This window comes from Microtus pennsylvanicus, chromosome 2 (assembly GCF_037038515.1).
Source record: "Microtus pennsylvanicus isolate mMicPen1 chromosome 2, mMicPen1.hap1, whole genome shotgun sequence".
In the NCBI taxonomy this organism is placed as follows: domain Eukaryota; kingdom Metazoa; phylum Chordata; class Mammalia; order Rodentia; family Cricetidae; genus Microtus; species Microtus pennsylvanicus.
The window spans coordinates 65,922,324-65,942,405 of NC_134580.1; the positions used below are offsets into that span (position 1 = coordinate 65,922,324).

The following is a 20,082-nucleotide window of genomic DNA, read 5'->3' on the forward strand; positions in this document are numbered from 1 at the left end:
TAAAAAGGGGCCTTGTTTAGGTATAAGTATTTTACAACCAGAAAGAGATTAAGAAGTACACTGTGAAGAATGGCTGAGAACATAGGTTATTGGATAGGATAGATGTGAACTGAATCCCAGTTCTGCTGCCCAGATCACAAACTCTGTGATTCCTTGTAGCTTTGTTTGCCTTGACTGTTATATGGGGTTAACAACTTTACTTATTAAGGAGATAATAAATATGTGAAAAGAATCTAGAATGACACCTATCAGCACCAAGCACACCAGGAATGTGTATTAGTCTTCATGAGTAACTATGGTTATTTTCAAATTGTTGTATCACTAATCAGGGCAAGGTGTACAGTCTATGAACAAGCATAGTCCCATACTTGTGAGTCCCATCTGGTAAACCAGGATGATTTGAATCCAGGAATGCCTAGTCACCTGAGTTTGCTTTGCCTACCTGGGTGGCAGTCTACTGAAAATAAGTCGTCTGGCTGGAGCTGTTTCTGTTTGCTTTTTAGCTGAGCCCAGAGGCATGCAGGGCCACAAGCATGTTTCAGAAATTTGGAAAATAAACAATGAAATGTTTTATGCTTGCCACACATGTCTTTTTCCTCCCATGACTTAGTTTGGCTGGTTCTCAGCCATAAAAAGTTTACAATAAGAAAGAAAAGAAAGAACAGGTTTGACAGCTTAAAACTTAACCCCATCCCCTAAAATTTTCCAGCCGGAGGCTATGATATGAACAAATGTACTAACCAATATAAAACTTTTCATAATGACTCTGCTCATCAAAGTTTAAACAGCTGCTCAAATTGGTGAAAGAGTTCCCACCCAGGCAGAAGGTGTTACACATCACCAGACCACAAGCGACATTCAGAGGAAGGGAAGATGCATCGGCCTGCCATGTCCAGGGATGGATCTGACTGGGGAGATGAAGAAAGGACACACACAGAGAGACATGCAGAAAAGCTGGAATCAGGTAGATAAGGCTCTCTGATGGAGGAAATGAAACATCTTGGAAGCTCCCTATGCTATATAGGGTTGAACAGGGAGGTGGGGTTTTTGCATATAGATGAACAAGGAGGTGGATTATTCCACACAGATAAACAAGGAGAAAGGGTTTAGGGCAAAAAGCTGGAGCAAGAACACAGGTTTAGCTAATCTTAGTAGGAGCAGTCTCTGTAAGGAAGCAGGTCATAAAAATCTAAGAGAGGACAGATATGGTAGACATTTTCTGCATATACTATCAACACTCTCTCATGGATCAGAGAAAGGCTTTGTCAACCCCCTGAGAATCACCAGCTAGGGAAGGGATTTTGTCACTTCCCTGGGTCTAAGTCAAGGGACCCTAACATGGCCATGCTAAACAAAGACACACTCAGGACTTCACTACTCAGGGCTTCCTCCACTCCCCATAACTGGAAGTAGAAAAGCCTTGCTTGCTAGTGAGAAAGGAGACAGAGAAAGAAATGGACTACAAAGAGGCCCGAGGGAGCCTGTGTATGACGAAAACAGTCTCGACCATGGTTGTAGTAATGATTACTGCATATGTTTTCAGAGTTCATTCAACTACCCATTTAAATTGATAATTTATTCCTTACATAAAGAGGCTCCAGCTGTCCCAGCTAGGAAATGCCCATGGCCTCCTGGGAGTTGCCAGAGCAACTGAGATATACACAATCTCTGGCTCCCCAAACCTCCTCTGCCTAACACCTCAGCCTTAGACCCTGACACGCCATGGCTGCTACAGAAGATTCCTATATTACGCTCCCACTGCCTCCCCGAGGTTCAGATTCTGCTATCTACCTCAGAAAGCTGCTAAGACAACCCAGTGAAGACTATATTGTAAGGTACCTGATGACTCTTTGTTGGGATACAGGCTCTTAACTATTCTCCTGTGACCAGTTTCCCAAAAGGACAAGGAGACAGACTTGCTCTTTTATCAACACTTAAATTCAGTTTCTTTATGGCTACCCGGCTCGCTGTGGTGGTGAGATCTTGCTTTTGTCATGACCCCATGAATAAAGACACCCAGGTTCTAGGCTCTGAGAAGCACAGAAAGGGTCCTAACCTTTAAGGGCCTTTACTGGAGCACAGAAGTGTGACATCCAGACCTGTGCAGAAATCTCACTTCTCCATCACCAGGCATAACTGCTAACCTTTTCCTTCACCTTACTGTCACAGGAATACAAGTCTGAAATTATGAATAATTCTAAATAATAAGCTGCATTTTCAGAGTTATAGTTGTTACTAATAAAGACTTATATCAGAATGTCTACAAAATATTTTGCATATTTTGTATCATATTAAGTATATGTAAATTCTGTGAGTGCCCATGATGTGCCCAACACATGCAAGCTCTCTGGTAGACACGTCTCATCTGCTTCTCACACTAATTCTGGTAGTGGCACATATCTTTATAAAGATCAGTGACAGGCCAGTTGCTTTGGAGATAAGTTCTCTAAAGTCCAGGAACAAATAGCCCATTACTTAACATTTGGCTAGTGTAGATATGCTTCTAAAATCATTTGAAATATACATGAAATTTGGAATCCTCACTTGAACTGTGGATCAAAGCTTGGTTTGAATTTGTATTTCTCTGAGCTTGGTCCTTTCACAGACTTTGTAGCTCTGTGCAGACCTAGACAAGAAGTTTCTATCTAGGTTAGTTTCCTTGATTCGTAATGAAGAAACTAGATTCTACATTATTGTACTTTGAAATGATTCTTAAAATATTCATAAAATTAACACAGTATCAATTGTTGGGATGATTTCTAGCTCTAAAGGGAATACACACAACTTTCTCTTCCGTTCAGATTGACTTTCCATGCTGTGGGTCTTATTCTGCCCTTGAGTTTGTCTTCTATTCTTTAGTGTGGTGAACAATTAATGGGGAAAATATATGAAGCTCCAGGTTTTAATGAGTCTATGAGGGCCATCCTAACAGATTCATGTTCTCTCCTAACTATTCTAAAAATGGCCACCGGACCAGAACGTCCTCTACCAGAAGTCCTCCCGCATCACTCACTTGCTCTGGATACTTGCTCCCAGTGATCTCTGCTACAGTGTTGAAGGAATCAGCATCTGGGTAGGTCTTTGCTCCCATCTCCAGATGAACAACAATTTTGTTCCCACGAGAAGCCATTCGTGACATCATTTCTGCATCTTCCACTGTGATACAGGCTGTCGGGATCTTGGGCACACCATCTTGATATTCCTGAACACCTGTGTGAGGACTTGAGAAAATGTACCACCAGATTACCTCAAGGGTGAAAACTTATCCAAAGCACTTATATATTGACCCAGACTTTTACTGATGTATGGATTTGCTTTTTATATGAATATAACTTTTAGTTTTGATAAAACTGCACAAACCTAAGTTTAATAATTATGTCATTTAAAAGATTACATTTTTGTAGTTTGGACAATCCTAATGTGGCAAATTGGCATAATCTCTTCAGGATAGTGACAATGCTGTCATAACCAAGAATAACTGTAGTAAGGAGGTTGCTTGCTTGTTCCCAGCTGTCCAAACCCAAAATAATCACTCAGAAACTATATTATTTAAATTACTGTTTGACCAATCACTTAGGCGTATTGCTAGCTAGCTCTTACATCTATTATTTACCCATTTCCATTATTTTATATTTTACTGCAAGGTTAGTGGCCTATTGGCAAGGTCCAGCTAGCAGCTGGCATCTTTTCCCTCTGGTGGCTACATGGCACATGGTGTCTTTCTGACTCTGCCATCTTTCTCCCAGCATTCAGTTTAGTTTTTCCTGCCTACCTCTATTCTGCCCTGCCAGGCCCAAGAGAGCTTCTTTATTAACCAATGGTATTCACAGCATGAAGAGGGGAATCCCACATAAAATAACCAAGAAATGAACTCACATAAGGAGGGCGAGGGAGCCTCTGAAACCCATCAAGGTTATAGACAAGATCCACATGTGTGGCAAGAAACCAGGTCAGATTCTCTCAGCTCTAGAGTTACTAACACTGGGCCTCCCCTCTATCCATCGAAACACAAAACACAGAATATTCAACCCTGTGATGATGCAGAAAATTGCATAGAAAAAAACAGTAAAACAACCAAGAAATTTTTGTAATGCTATTAAGAAATACTGATTATTTTGTTAGAAGAAAAGGAAATCTATTATATGTATGGCACTAATGGAAACAGTTATTTGTGATGGTTAATCTATATATTAATGTCTGCATGATGAGGAACCCAGAACTTGTCGATCCGTCTAATCTACCTAGCATACACCTAATGGTTACTTTTTTCTGTCTCCTGCGGTTCTAGGATAACAGGAAGGCTGGCTACATTTACCCAGCTTAAGTCTAAAGAGTCCTTTTTGTTTGTTTCTTATTTTTTCCATTGTTCCTTTGATCTGGTCCTCATACTCTCATGGCAAGCATTTTGACCCCAGAGACATCCTCAGTCTCTATGAAAATAAAATGTAGTTAGTTTACAAATGTGTGTGAATGCTAGTGAGTATCGAGTCTCTTTGGGGTATTAATTAAAATGTTCTAGACTCAGTGAGTGTTGCACAACTCTGTGAACATATCAAAATGACAGCACTGAGCAAGTTGGAGGCAGATTTCATAACTTTAGGATTATATGCAAGGAAAAAATTTATTTATAAAAATCAAGCTGCAATTTCCAGATTTTAAAGAAGAAAATCTTAGTATTTTCTCATTTGGAAAATTGTGTTTCTGTATACCTAATTTATGAGATTTATGATAGCATACACAAAATATAAAATGAACATATTTAAAAAATGAAACTTGAAAGCTGCCACCAGGTCTTTAAATCTCATTAAATTTCTTGTGCATCTTACAAAAGTGACATAATTTGAAGACACCTGAATTTTTTCCAATATCTACATAAAACGCATACCATGTTTAAGCAAGTAAGTTTGAAATCTCCCCCTTGATTGCCACACATAGGTCTAACGTCTTTAAAGCTAATCACTGCTGACTAGTTCCTTCTAAAGGCACCAGGTTCTTTCTTTATACCGCTGAGGACTTTGAACGTGCAAGGCTCACAGCAGATCCAGAGAGCAGTCGCGTGGTGCTAATGTCACATGCTGTGGAAAGCAGGTGGCAAGAGGATGGTTATTTGTCACCAGGAGGAACAGGCCGAGTTTTGTAGGAGCAAAGAACACAGTGGCTAAGTACATACAGGGTACTTAGAGCTTGGGACTGTTTCTGAAGAAAGGATCTGGCCATGAGAATAGCACGCAGATTAAGCTTTTGAAGCTGCAGGCTCTTGTGTCTGAACTTCTAAAAACGTCTTTATTAGAGATGTTTTAAAAGAAATACTTTCTCTGTTTAGTAGAATGTCTTGTTTGTCTTAAAAAGTAATTTGAAAGTAACTCTCTTGGAATAATTACAATTGGCTTTATTGTATTTTTTTCTTTTAGATCTAACATCTTAAAAGTAAATTCATCTCAGACTTTTAAACTGTCACTAACCATAGTAAAAGTAAATTCATTTAAGACTTTTATACTGTCATTAACTACACAAAAGCACAAAAGTTTCTACCATATAATTTCACAAAGGGAAAAACCAAAACAGTCTCTCTCCCCATGAGTTAAGAACAAAAGACCTGCCCAGGAGAGAAGCGCAGTATGGGTGGGAGCCACCTTTTATTTCCAACTTCTGCAATTCAGTTGAAAGGGTATAAAAGAGGCAGAACAAAGTCAGATTCCTAAATGTATTCCATAGGGAAAAGGAGCTGCATGGGGGTGTGTTCCCAACAGACATGATCAGTATTTTAATCTCTACAGACCCCAGTGAGGAAACACTTTACAAGCAGAGGTTCAGAGACGAGTGTCTTCCCAAACAGAGCAAGGCACCCAACAAGACCAGAGTGTGAAAAGAAGGAAGATGGTCAGATGCTTAGAGGAAAAAGCAACCCTGTGTTTTAATAGCCACAGCACAGAGAAACAACTTCTGGCTTCTTTCTCTAAAATTCAAAAATGTAGAGGAGATACAAGGACAGCATGAAGAATCTTCCTGTGAAACAATTTCAGAAATTTTTTAAATACCTAAAATTTTACACTTAACATCTTGGCATTTAAAAGGTCTGACATAAATATTAATATTGTTATGTAATTTGCAATTCAAACTCAGTATCACAAAACATATGTTTTCTATTTGATTTTGTTTTTTCTTATACAGTTTTTGTATATTTATACTTGTTTCATCACATTAATTTGGTTTCCCTCTCATTTTCTATTCTAATATAACATATCTATATCAGTATTAATCAAAATGAAGACTTAGAATAATAAATTATTGATGCATATGGTTTATTTAACAATGATGATGCAAGTGATAAAGATATGAGACACCAAAATAAATTGACAGGTGTCAACTATAACTTTAGCCAAAGAAATGTCCTATGTGATAAACTACCTACTGTTGTCTGTGTCAGCTCTAAAAGAAAAACCCTGTAACTAATTAATTAAGCTAATTAATTAGAGTGAAAGGTATCTAAATATGAGTTAAATGGGTGTATTGATGCAGGCCTATAATCCCAGGGAGGAGACTTTGGAGTCAGGTGAAGTCCTATTTGTGTTACACAGCAAGACCATAGGTAGGTCACTGATCAATGGTAGATGATAGGCAGATGATAGATAAACAGATAGATGGATGACAGTAGATGTGCTGGTGATGGACAGACAGACAAACAGTTCATTCAGACCACTATCTTTCATTAGGTTGCTACAGCCTAAATTTCCATTATACATTATCATTAGCTCATGCCTTCTTACCAGAACAGAATTGACCTTACTACTCATAGCATGTGATAGTTCTTGGCTAACATCAAGTGAGGACATTTGAAAAGTTTACCATTCTTTATTCTTTAAATTTTAAATAAAAACAGAATAGAACTGGGGAGATGACTCAGTAGGTAAAGCTCTAACTATCCAAACATGAAGACCTAATTCCAATCTCCAGAACCCATAAAAAGCCTGACATAGTCTCCAGAAGAGAACAGCCTGGCTAATTTGGCTTGCATAGAGGTGGGTAATGAAGAGAGTATGTTCCAAACAAAATAGAAACAGAGGATCAACTCTGACATGCACATGCAAGGTTTGGCACATATGCACCCACACTCCCACAGGGCACTGTACATACACACAAACATTTTAAATGCTCCCAGCAAGAGAAAGTCAGAGACTTGAGGAAAATAGATATGAGCGAAAGTATCAATTGTTTTCAATGCATAACCCACTAGATATGAACCTAAGAAAGCTTACTTGTGGGGTGGGGGGGAAGAGTAGACACATGATTAAGTCAGGGCCTATTTCCCTACTGGAGGATTTGCATGTACACTAGTCTCTCACAGGCACTGAGAAATAACAGAATTGGGAAGCCTGCTTTACTGAACATTTCCTAAGTCCCACTGGCCATGGAAAGTTTTTCACACACACACTTCTTCCATCTCATAAAGAACTGGGTTTTGTGAAAAGCCTATTCATCCTTTTGTAAGAAAGACTAAGACAGGAGTATAGCTCAAGGTATACCAGCTATTAAAACTTTCTAGATGGAGTATTTCCCATCTATCCTATGTAGAGACCTCTCCACTCGCTCTCCCTGCCAGAAAGGAAGATACAAAGCTGTGCTGTAGAAAATCTGAAGTGTGGCCACGGTTTTGTTCTTTGTGCTCAGCACCTGTCACTCCCGACAAGTCCCACTCTACTCCTCAGCTCAAAGAGGCTTCTTAGCCTACTGAAGGTGCCTTTTTTTCTGCAGTATTGACCCCCAAGGCATGCTGCTCCCTCCAGGTGATAATAGCTGGACATTTTGTTTCAGGTTCAATTAGATGGCTCTTCCTATAAACCTTCTGCAATCACCTGGGTAGCATTGGAGATGCCCATCCTCAACTGCCCTTTCTGTGTTGTTCTGTAAACAGTGCTTTACCATCACATGCTAGAATGTGCTTCTAAAAGGTCAAGTCCACGTATAACTCTTCCTTCTATAAAGCAAGGATTTATATGATCAACCATATTTTAAGATTTTATAGATGTTGTTTGATGATATCTTTGTGTTCAACAAATGTATTCATGCTGAATGTATTTGATAATAAAAATATCAAAAAACATTCTTTAGTAAAATGGCAGTATTTTATAATATTTTAAAATAAAAAATCATCAAAACACACTACTAATAAATATGTAGTCCAGATAAAAGTTAATTAAAAAACCCTATAAAATGTGCAAAAAAGATAAAATAAACTATACAACAAATATTAATGTAACCAAGATCTTTAAAAAGTAAAATGTATGCAAGGATGAACTTAGAAAAATAAAATGTTGGGTCTAGAAAATGGCTTAGTTGCTAAAATGTTGTGGCAGAGGTGGACAAATAGCACATTCCTACCCAAATATCAAGGCAAAAGTTCAGAGAAGGAGCTCTGTCCTTCTGTAGTTGTTTGAGTAAGAGAGGCCCCCATAGGCTTATACAATTGAATGCTTGGTCACCAGGGACTGGGACTGTTTGAAAGCATTACAAGGAATAAGAGGTATGGCCTTGTTAGAAGAAGTATGTCAACGACTTTGAGGTTTCAAAAGTCCACATCAGGCCCAGTCTCCCTCTCTCTGCCTGAGAATCAGGATGAGGCTCTCAGGTGTTGTGCAGCATCTGCCTGCAAGGCGCCATGCTCTCTGCCATGATAATAATGGACTAAGCCTCTGAAATGCTAAGTAAGCCTCTAATTAAATGTCTTCCTTTATAAGGGCTGCCTTGGTCATGGTGTCTCTTCACTACAACAGAACAGTGACTGAGACAATTCTTTCTGTACCTTGTTGTTTCCTTTCTCACTTAGACAATAAGAATAGAAGCTTGAAGGACCAATAGCTATCTGTGTCCATTGTCATCCAGCACAAAGACAAAGGTATAAAAGTAAAAACAGAGAGAATGAGCCCGGGCTTCTCACAACATAACAAGTCAACCACCTACCATAATTTTTTTGTCAACTATTAAGCCCTTATTTTTCTAAGATGTAGTGATGAATAAATTTTTGTGTCAACTTGACTAGCCAGAAAGTGCTCTGGCATTTGGTCAAACATGCAGGCATGTCCATGAGGTGTTTTGTGAAGACACTACTGTTGGAATCAGAACACTTTGCTTTCCCAGAGTGGACTGACCTGGTAGGTAAACTGGGGAGAGGGACAGATCCAAAAGTTGAAAGGGAAAGCTGCAGACACTCCAGCTAAACCAAACCTCAGCTAGTATGTTCTCAAGTGTCATGACTCAGTCTCCATAGCCTGCTCTGTATATATAGAGATCCCTCAATATGTAGCAAAACTTATAAAAACACAGTGTCCTGGTTGTTTTGCTTTGGAAAATTCCTTGGCACTATGGTAAAAAGAAAGATATGACATGATGTTTTCTGTATTTCCATGTATAAATGTGAAAATCTAGAAGGAATGAAACAGGGGAGTCACATACCAGGTGGCAGGGGAATGAAAGAATTCTGCATCTTAAAACAACCAACAACAAACCATGAACCATACAGATGAAGGAACATTAAGGTAACACAGTGAAATACAAGAACTGTACACAGGATCCACATGATAAAGGACTAATAATGAATTTACGGAGATGGAAACATACTTAACACTCATTTGGGTTTTTGAAACCCCACAGTCATTCTGTTGAAACAAATGATAGCATAACCAATAAACAGAATCAAACTCTTGAAGGTGTGTGCCTGTGCCACAACTAGTAGAGAGCCAGCATGATGCTAGCTCAGTGACCATGGAAGGCTTTACATTCCAGCACACAGGCATTTGGACATTTGTGGCAAATTAACATAAAAGTGTATGGTGTGGGAGGCCCTTCTTTCTACTTGTTGTTTTTATTGGTTAATGAATAAAGAAACTGCCTTGGCCTGTTAATAGGGCAGAACTTAGGTAAGCAAGGAAGACAGAACTGAATGCTGGGAGAAAGAAGGGCAGATTCAGAGAGACACCATGGAGCAGCCAGAGTCAGACATGCCGAATCTTTGCTGGTTAGCCACTGCCATGTGGCAATATACAGATTAATGGAAATGGGTTAAATTAATATAAAAGTTAGCCAATGGGAAGCTAGAGCTAATGGGCCAAGCAGTGTTTTAATTAATATAGTTTCTGTGTGGGTATTTTGGTTCTGGGCAGCTGGGACAAACAATCGGCCTCCTCCCACAACAAATGTGCTGAAATGATTTTTTTTCTGCCATCAGTCATATGATATGCTTGTAACTGATTTTTTTCTGCAGTGACAGGCCACCAATATGCCATCTATGACGAATCAGAGAACTAGTGTTTTCTTGGTACCAATCACAACTGAGTACTAGGGCTATCTGTATACAGCAGACAATTTTTTAAATTTTATTTTACATTTCAACCACAGTTCTTCCTCCCACCTCTCCTCCCAATAATAATAATAATCCATATTATTAGTAAAGCGTTTTTGATGATCTGTCTTTTTATTTAAAAATACTATAAAGTATTATCATTTTACTGAAGAATAATTAGATAATTATTTATTATTTATTAATTATTAGATTAATTCTGAGACAGGTACCAAAATACTCATTTTTGAGGTGTAGTCACAAACACAGAATTCATGAATACATCAAATACCTCAAACTTAAGAAATGGTGAACATTAAAGCCAGGTTTTAATCTTTATATGTTTAAGGGAATCTATTTAAGCCTCAAATCTTTAATAGTCTTTTGGCAGAGACTGAAAGACCCTTTCATGCCTCAAAGGCAGCGCGGTGTGTAGATGGCCATGATCATTATCACCCATAGTGTGTGCACATTCATGCCCAAGTGTCACACAGCATTGATTTCGACTGCATATTTTATACCTATTTATACATTTTTGTTTTTCCAAATCATCAGCTCCATAACAACAAAGACTTTATTGGATTTGCTTTCATGTATCAACAGCACAATTTTTGCTTCGTTATCATGGTTTTGGAAAACATGCATTGAATTTGCCAACCTGTGGTTTCTTACATCACTTCTCATCATAGAATCATCTCCCTTAGCTTTGTTTTTTTCTATTGTCCAGGCAAACATTCCCATTTACCAATCCTGGGTCAGAAGAGCACAGAGGACTTGCTAGAATAGATTATTGACTTCAACCTTCAGAATGCCAGATTGAGAAGATGAAGTCAGAAAACTTTTATTTCCAACAAACTCCGAAGGTTACTGGTCCACAGTGTTGGAGAGTTGGAACCTTTATTAAAAAATGGGTCTGTTTAAAGGCAAATCCCTGTCCACAGAGAAAGAATGCTCTCCTTGGGCATCCATGCCTGTAAAATCACTCATCAGTGTGCACTGGTACACTCCCACGCACCCATCTTTAATGGAAGTGCCAGAAAGCAATAAGGTCCAGCTGTTAAGAAATTGACACACATGATGTCTGGTAGGATGAATATTGACAACAAATATAACAACAATGCTACTCAAATTCACTTAACAGAGAGAGACTGTTGGCCCTCCACAGCCATCACTATGGTAAGCTGCAGTCATTGCAGTTATCACTCATTTCTGTAAACATTTTGAGAACTTTCCCTCTGGAATTGCCTTCAGAGCATTTGGCAGCATTCCAGTCATTTAAATTGAGGCAAAATTGGTGTTTAAAAAAAGAATTGATTTTTTTGAAAGAGTGGAAATGAATGATTTGTAGTTTAAGCCAAGATATGTCATAAAAATAAGTCTAGTTTTTAATTTTTTGGCCCATTAATAGATGCTAAAGACAATTTCAAAAGAGAAATACCAGACACATTTGATATTTGATACATTTTCCAACACAGTGGCACCTGTGTAAAAAAAAAGGTTTAGATTTACAGAAGTTATGTATACAATAGTGCTGATTATATGTATATATTCTAGTATATTTGTTTTGACATACATTAAAATTATTTACAACAGTATTTTCTCAAATAGTTGCTCTTTCAGAAGAGCTGGGTTCAAATCACAATACCCACATGAGTTTACAGGTGTTTGTAACTCCAATTCCTAAGGATTCAACACCTTCTTCTGGCCTCTGTGAGCACCAGGCATACATGTAATGCAGGCAAAACATCTGCACACATAAATAAATGCATACATATTTAAGTATTAATAAGCTAAAAACTTGATAATATGGAAACTGGTATAAATTATGATGCTCAATTTTAATGGAATATTTCACAATTATTCAAATGTTAATTATGAAGCAAAGAAAATAATGTGAAAATTTTCTAGATAATAAAGGGAAAATGCCAAATTGTATGTAAATCATGGTAAACAAATGAAATTTTGTGCATAAGTAACAGAACAAAATAAGGTGTAGTAAAAACAATTTTGGATCTGGAAATGACAGGTTTATTTTTTTTTTGAACTTGACAAGAAAGACCAAATAGAGAACAGAAGAGTCATTCCAGGTAACTGCAGTGACACAAAATAATATCTGGAAGAATATGTAATGCTCAAGAAAATGATTAAGACATATTTCAAAATATTGTACACATTTATGCCACATTTTTGTATGAATGTGAATGTTTACAGTAAAATATGTCTGTAAAAACATGATATTTGTTGTGGTGGGATCATGAAATGATTTTTATGTTCATTTTTTTCTTTTCTACATTTTCTAAATTTATGAGAAGACTAAATGTTACATTTATAATCAGAAAAAGATGAAACATTTTAAAACTAAAAGCATGACTCTATATATGTGATATGTACTATTTTTTAGAAGAATTTTACTTTTATGTGTGTATGTCTGTCTGCCTGCCTGCCTGCCTGCCACATGTGTGCAGCTGCCCAGAGGAGAGAGCTAACCCCACTGGAGTTGGAGCCATAGGCAATTGTGAGGCACCTGATCAGGGTGTGGGAACCAAACTTGGTCCTCTTCTAGAGCAGTCAATGCTCTAACCACTGAGACATCTTTCCAGCTCCTCTAAGATGTTCTTAATTTGAAAAAGAAAGTAGTCAGGTGTGGTATCATAAGGCTGCAGCTGTGGGAGGCAGCTTGGGGGAACTGAAGGCTTTAGAACAGTCTGCATTATACACAGAGACTGCCTACAAGGGATAAAGGAAGAGAGGGAGGAAAAGAAGTGAGGAGCAAGGGAAGGAGAGAGGCTTTGGGCCAGGGAGTGGGTGAGAGGCAAGGAGGAGTGAGGGTAGGAGGAAATTCAACTGCTTTTGTATTCTCAGAGCCTGAAGGTTTAATGGCAGCTCTAATATCTTTTTCTTCCCCCTTTCTACTCCTTTCTCCAAAGAGCCTTTCTAAATAGCCTTAAACTGACTAGTCAGGAAGAGGGGGTTAGATCTGTTGCAGAGTTCTGAGAAATTAGAGTCTGTTCCTACTTATTTCCCATAGTTTCAATTAATACCCTAACACTTGAAATGCAATAATTTTTTTGAAGAGAAAATACCTTCTATATAAAGTGCAAGAATGAGGAGATGCATACAAGATCTTCTGCAGAATTTACTATTCACGTGAAAATGAACCAAACAGACTGAATTTTTGCATGTGTCATGAAGAAATGGGTGATGACAGAACGAGTTGCTTTAAAGCAGGGAGGGTGTTGAAGAGCTGGAGGGTGGCTCAAATAGAATGTTTGGTTGATGTAAATACTTTCATCTGATGCTTTGAAGTAAACGAGTGTAGTTTTTTAACCACAAAGTCAACGTATAAACAGGGCATTAGCAGAAAGGCACTTTATAAACATCTGGATAATGTGTACCTCAGACCTAGGCCTAAAGAGTCCAGGATTGGCTGGCAAAAGTTCAAAATCCATCACTGATTAAAACACATTTCAAGCATAAAAACCTCTAGTATTTGCTATGGTTTCAGATAGCATGGGAATATTCTGTAAAATGCAATCCCTTTCACAAACAGCATGGTCAGATACAGCCTCCAATTTTAAATTTAAGATAAGCCATTTAAAATAAATGCAAGCCAACACTAAAAAAGTTAGTAATCAGAGACCATTATTCCTGTATCTGAGAACTTAACTTTCAAGGGAAACCAGCACCTTTAAATATGTTTTCAAATGTGCAAAATGCTATCAGATAACTAGTTAATTCCCTCCATAACTTGCTCAAGTGTTCAAGTAAGTTCTACTTTTAAATAACAGAAGAGAGATAAAATTAAGAAGCTATTTTCCTAGTTGCCTTTCAAGAGTATTATATATAGCCCAATAGATATCATTTGTTGAGAAATTTCCCAAGCTGTCTGGTATTACAGCTTAAAACCACCAAAGATTCGCAGAGAACTTCGTGAGCTTTCTGCTCTTACTGAAGAATAAACTATTCTTTAACTCTGTCATTAAACACATTTTCCAATTTAAGAATTTAAACATTTGTCTATCATATCTATCTCAGAAATAAAAATTACAAACTCATTAAAAGAAGGAAAAATAACTTGGGGTTTAAACTTGTTTATTTTAACCTCTTGATTCTGCAATCAGAAATGTTAGGTCAGTTGGGTGGTGGTGGCAAACGCATTTAATCCCAGCACTCCGGAGGCAGAGGCAGGTGGATCTCTGTGAGTTAGAGGTCAGCCTGATCTACAGAGTGAGTTCTAGGACAGCCAGAAATGTTATACAGAGAAACCTTGTCGAAAGAAAGGAAGAAAGAAAGAAAGAAAGGAAGGAAGGAAGGAAGGAAGGAAGGAAGGAAGGAAGGAAAAGAAATGTTGTCAACTAATAATAAAATGCCTTACTAGGCATTTATCTGAGCTAGGGCTTATGCTGAGCAGTAAGAATAGGTTACAGCCATATACAGAACAAATATAAATCCTGTTTTCAAAGAAAAAACATCATTTGTTGTTTTGCAAAATCATGAGATTTATATCCCAACCTATACGGCGTTTTAACAATTTGCAACTATTACTTGGGACCAAACTGTGTTACCAATGTGTCTCTATTATGTCTAGTACTTACTATTCACCCTTGTATGTACACAGCAGGTTCTTAAATACTTGAGAGAGGGAGAAGATGATGGAAAAGATGTTCATTATTTCCATTATTATGTTCAGTACTACATGTTAAATTTAAGATTCGTAGCTTGAATTTAGAAAATATTTAACCCTCCTTTTTTAACCTGTGCTCTTTCGATTAGTTCTGAAGCCTCATAGGTCCATCTAAAAATCAGTATCATTGGAATTTTAACCAAGTCTGACACAGAGTCAGTCACACAGCAAATCTAAAGAAAGCTCAGATTAGAGGCAAGAACGTGCTAACAACCCTCCCAGGACAAATGTATTGAAGTTGAGTGTAATAGGAATTCAATAAGCGGCCACCTTCTGCAGGGTAGCTTATTAAGTGAAAGCAACAGCAGAAGAGTTCTTGGATACTGCCAAGTTCACTTGAACAAAGCATAGGATGGGTGGATAAAAAATACTGGATGCTGCACATTGCAAGTCAAATAGGTGTGGAGAGCCTGCTCCTCTCTGTCTCCTCCCCAAGATCCAGACTCCAATGGGGTCTGATTACAGCATCTACTTCTCTGGTCCAGACTCATGGGGTCTCACTGAGGAGAAATACAGCCTTTCCAAGGGCCCAAACATGAAGAGCTATGGTGACACTAGGAAAGCCACAGACTTTATTTTGAACCCTGGAGACATGAGGTAAAATTATAAACCAGAAACCAAGGTTTAAATCTGCCTTTGACACCAACAGTATGACTGAGGTTGACCCTTCGAATCAGACTAAGTCTCAGACTCTGTGTCTATAAAACAGAGAAGATAGCACAGAGTTGCTGAGTCTTCAGGATACCCTCCATACAGACTGCCTCTAACACTGTAATTATTGAAATACAAATGACAACAGTCATTATTATTTTTTGTAGGAACACCTCTTCAGCGATCAGAGGCCATCCCTTATAGATTATACTCTGCTTTCTTCCACTGACTACACTCCTGGAATCACTCCAATTTCTACTATTTTATCAATTTATTAACACAAACTATAACATCTAACATTGTCAATTGTCACTTAGAATTTTCTAAGTGTGTTCTCTTAAATATTACATTTAACAATAATTTAATAAAATAGAAATCTAGAAAAACAAATGAATACACGCTAGCAAAAATTTAAGTAATTTTCCCAATATCACATAACTACTATTGAGAGGAATTGGCACTCATAAAATTTTTCCATTAAGCAGAATAAATAGTTTATGGGGGAAACTGCTGCCTCTGGCTCCTGTCCTTAAGGTACGCTTCATTACTCACCCTATTCTTCCAATTAGCTTTCATGTTTATTTCAGTATGTTTGTAAATATAGAATCCAATAGACTTAGGACAGTTTTAAACTTTTCTTTAATAATGGAATTCATTATTTTAAGTTTAATTTCTTTAACATTTATAAAGGTACTCTTCGGGATTTGGAAGACATAGTGGTAGTTATGGTATCTGTTACTGTTTTATATACTGCTGCTTTGGTCAAACCCTCTTGGAAGTTCCTTGTAACCTTCTAAGCACAGACTTGCCTTTTTTGAACCATGACCAGGGTAATTTTCTCCAAAGAATCTGTGTTCTGCACTCTTCCTCTTTTCTGGTGTGGAAAAGGAAACACTTTGGGTGAGACTGTGTCTAATGTGAACTTTTAGGAAACTGGGAAATCTTAAATGATGTCATCACCTTCCCTCTCCAGCTGAGAGACTATGGGTATAAATTTTCTTGGGCCTGGATATTCAGAACTGGTTCAGGGAAGACAGATCAGGTACCTAGTTCCTCTGAGAGGGACAAATGTGTTAACTCTAGATAGGAAACTCATTAAGAAGAGGGCAGGGTAGTGCCTCTTCCCAACACTTCCTCTTCGGATAAACCATCCTTTAAGACCGCGTATTTTCAGAAGCAGTGTAGGGCTTCTTATATTCTATATCTTTATGTATATCCATCATTATATATGCAAATATATACATATATACTTGTATTTTGTATGTGCAGGACAAAAGTAATACTAGTCATTGCCAGTTATAATCAGTTACTACATGGCTTACACTTAATGAAGACTGAAAAGAACTATGCATACTATCAAAATATGCCAAAATAATTTTATTTGAAGGCAACACCAAAATCACTCATGAGTTCTCAATCTTCACAGATTGGCATTTATGCAGCTTCACCATCTGCTCAAAACTTTAAAAGCCATTAAATGATTCTCCAACCAAGACCATCTATCCTCCATGGAATTCTTTAGCAGTTTCGTCCCTGGCACATTTCAGTGCACAGCTGCTCACCTGAGAAGAGTGTAACAAAGCCATAAGCACACACTGAAAAAGGAAAACAACTCTTGGAGCTAGAACCACTACTTCATTGAAACACTGAAGAAAAATCTCACTGCGTACACTCACAAAGCAGGTACACTATCATTGCATTCCTTACTATAAACAGCTTTGGGGCCTCCTTTTCTCTCCATTCCCTGCCATGTGTCAAAAATAAAGAAAGAAATAAAAGTCAACCAAAACCAGCTGCAACGCTTCTAGCACTCACCACATCCATCACACCTCTACTTCCTGCCCACCTTCCCTATCTCAGCTGCCTCTTCACCCTCTTTGAAGAGACATTGGCCTTCATTTTTTAAATTGTTTTATATTTTATTCCTTTAATTTCTCCCTCTCCAAGGTAATCAGCATCGAGCTAGCTATCTAAAGGGCCGTGCTTCCTACCCAAATCCAATTCTCCAACTCGGACCTTTCTTCCAAGCTCCCAATTCTTGTTTGAACTCATCTCTGTGCGGACTAGTGACCAAACCTAAACCATCATCCTTCTCCTGCTCCAAACAAGCTAAAAACTCTAGAAAAACCAACCATTAATGACCTGCTTCCTTCATTTCTGAACAGGTTAAGCCTCAATTCTATGCAAATAATAGAATTTAAAAATTCCAGTGCCTTCAAGAAAGTAATTTTTTTTCTTTCTTGTGGCAGTTTGGTGGAATTTATCCTTGGAATGGCATAGCAATTTCATTTCGCAGGTTCCTTTCATTCCACACATGTTGTTTTTCCAAGGTCCGAATAAGCTGGATCTGGACCCACATGGCAGATGAATATAGATAGTATAGAGTAGATCACACAGATGACAATGAGATGTGTCAGCCACCTCCTAGGTTAAGCTGTGCTTGCAGAGCAGAAACCACTTCCTGCTGCTTTAGGATCAAACTTAGACAAATAGGTGTATATATAGCCACAAGAAAATGCAGAGTAGGGCGGTGGTGGCACACGCCTGTAATCCCAGCACTCGGGAGGCAGAAACAGGCGGATCTCTGTGAGTTCGAGGCCAGCCTGGTCTACAGAGAGCTAGTCCCAGGACAGGCTCCAAAGCTACAGAGAAACCCTGTCTCAGAAAGAGAGATGGGGGCATTGACACAGTGTGTGATCGTAAGACTCACTACTTTTCTGTATCTTTTATCCCAATTCATAGCACATGCTAATTACCAAACACACCATGGGAGTGAAAGGATTCCTAAAACAACAGGCCTACCCTATGAATGGGAGGAACTCCTACAGGCTGACACATTTGCATACCCCATGCACCAAGGACTCCGACCCTTCTCATTGCTCAACACCAATAAGGGACTCTCTCAGAAATTCACCTTCCTCTTGCCCAAGTCCCTTCAAGGAGATGAACTACAGCTGATCCAAGGAGCTTCAGGGGTCAAAAAGCATATTCAAAACCCAAACCTGGGGACTTGATTGGGGGAGGGGGAGGGAAATGGGAGGCGGTTGCGGGGAGGAGGCAGAAATCCTTAATAAATAAATAAATTAAAAAAAATAAAATTTGTTTTATTACAAAAAAAACAAAACCCAAACGAGTCATTTTAAAGGATTTTTAAAAAAAAGCCCATAGGGATATCTCCAATACAAATAGAAAGCTGGCTCCAGGGCTCTGAAGCTGTAGCCAATACTCTCTCAGTACAATGATAGCTAAGCTTTTCAACTGGGAAAATGCTTATATTGAAATATGCTATTCTCAGTGGTTTTCTTTTCTATTGAACATCTCTTCTTTGACTATATTATTCTTCTGATATCTTGGAGAACATGTTGAACTCCTACAATCCATGTATAGTCATTTAGCACACAGCAGAAGTATGACTATGCTTTTGGAGGGTACCAGTAAGAGGGGTAGGGTAGCTTGTGAGGTGAGCTCCAGTGTGCCCAATACCTTTGAAAAGCATCGTCTCCTCATGCTTCCCAAACTGCTTGACACTGCATTCAAGTTAATTATGAGACATGATCAAAAACATACTGGTTTACTTGGATGGATGACATCTTTTTCATCTTACTGATCTTTTACTTATATATTATGGTATTTATTCTTGTGTTTTTATGGATTTAGGAGTTTTACTTGTGTTTGTTTGTCACTGTTATTCCTTTTGTTGTTGTTTATTTTTTTGTTTTCTAAAGAGAAAGCATGGAGTTCAATGGGTGAGAAGCATTTGGGAGGAGATGAGGGAGGGGAAAACCAAGACACAGAAAGTGTGAAATAAATAGTTACCGACTCCCTGACAACCAAAACGTCTTTTCTGACTGAGACATGTACAGTAATAATCTGGGGGTGACTGGGCACAGCTATGCAACTAAAGCATTCCACAAGTCCAGTTAGGGAAGGTTTTTCATTTCTCATTTTGATAACTGACCAAAAACCCTATGAAATCTCTCCCTCACGGTTCATCCTTATTTGAGGATAAGGCTGCTTAGGGGCAGACAAAGCTCTTTTCAAAACTTCCTGTTCAAAGTAGATGTCATGGAAGAAATGACTTCATAAGAAAAGGTTTAAATGTGTTCCTTCAGTGGAATGGAGGAGGTAGGGGGTTCTATTTTGTTTTAATAAACATACACACATGCCTCAGATTCCTCTGGGTACTGCTTTCAGGCACTCTCTGCTTATTGGCCTTCATTTATTTCCCTCACAAATTTAATTTTTCCCTAGTGACCTTGAGGCACTGTCTACTGTTGAATTTGCAGCAAGGCTGTGTGTAGTGTGAGCTCCCCAGGGCTATGAACAAACAGCCAAGGGAACATAGAGATTATAAGCCTGTCCAGGCAAAAACCCATGGATCTATGAATTGCCAGCCTGCATGAGAGAAGAAGAC

General features: G+C 38.3%; 1 protein-coding gene across 4 annotated transcripts in view; it reads right to left on the reverse strand.

Annotated features, from left to right (window-relative positions):
* Cpq (carboxypeptidase Q) overlaps nucleotides 1–20,082 on the reverse strand; it is a 361,963-nt gene that overhangs the window by 224,853 nt on the left and 117,028 nt on the right. For all 4 annotated transcript variants that reach the window (XM_075961232.1, XM_075961233.1, XM_075961234.1 and 1 more), the window contains one exon: nucleotides 3,014–3,221. In XM_075961232.1, the coding sequence (XP_075817347.1) occupies nucleotides 3,014–3,221 (208 nt within the window). The remainder of the gene's footprint in view (nucleotides 1–3,013; nucleotides 3,222–20,082) is intronic.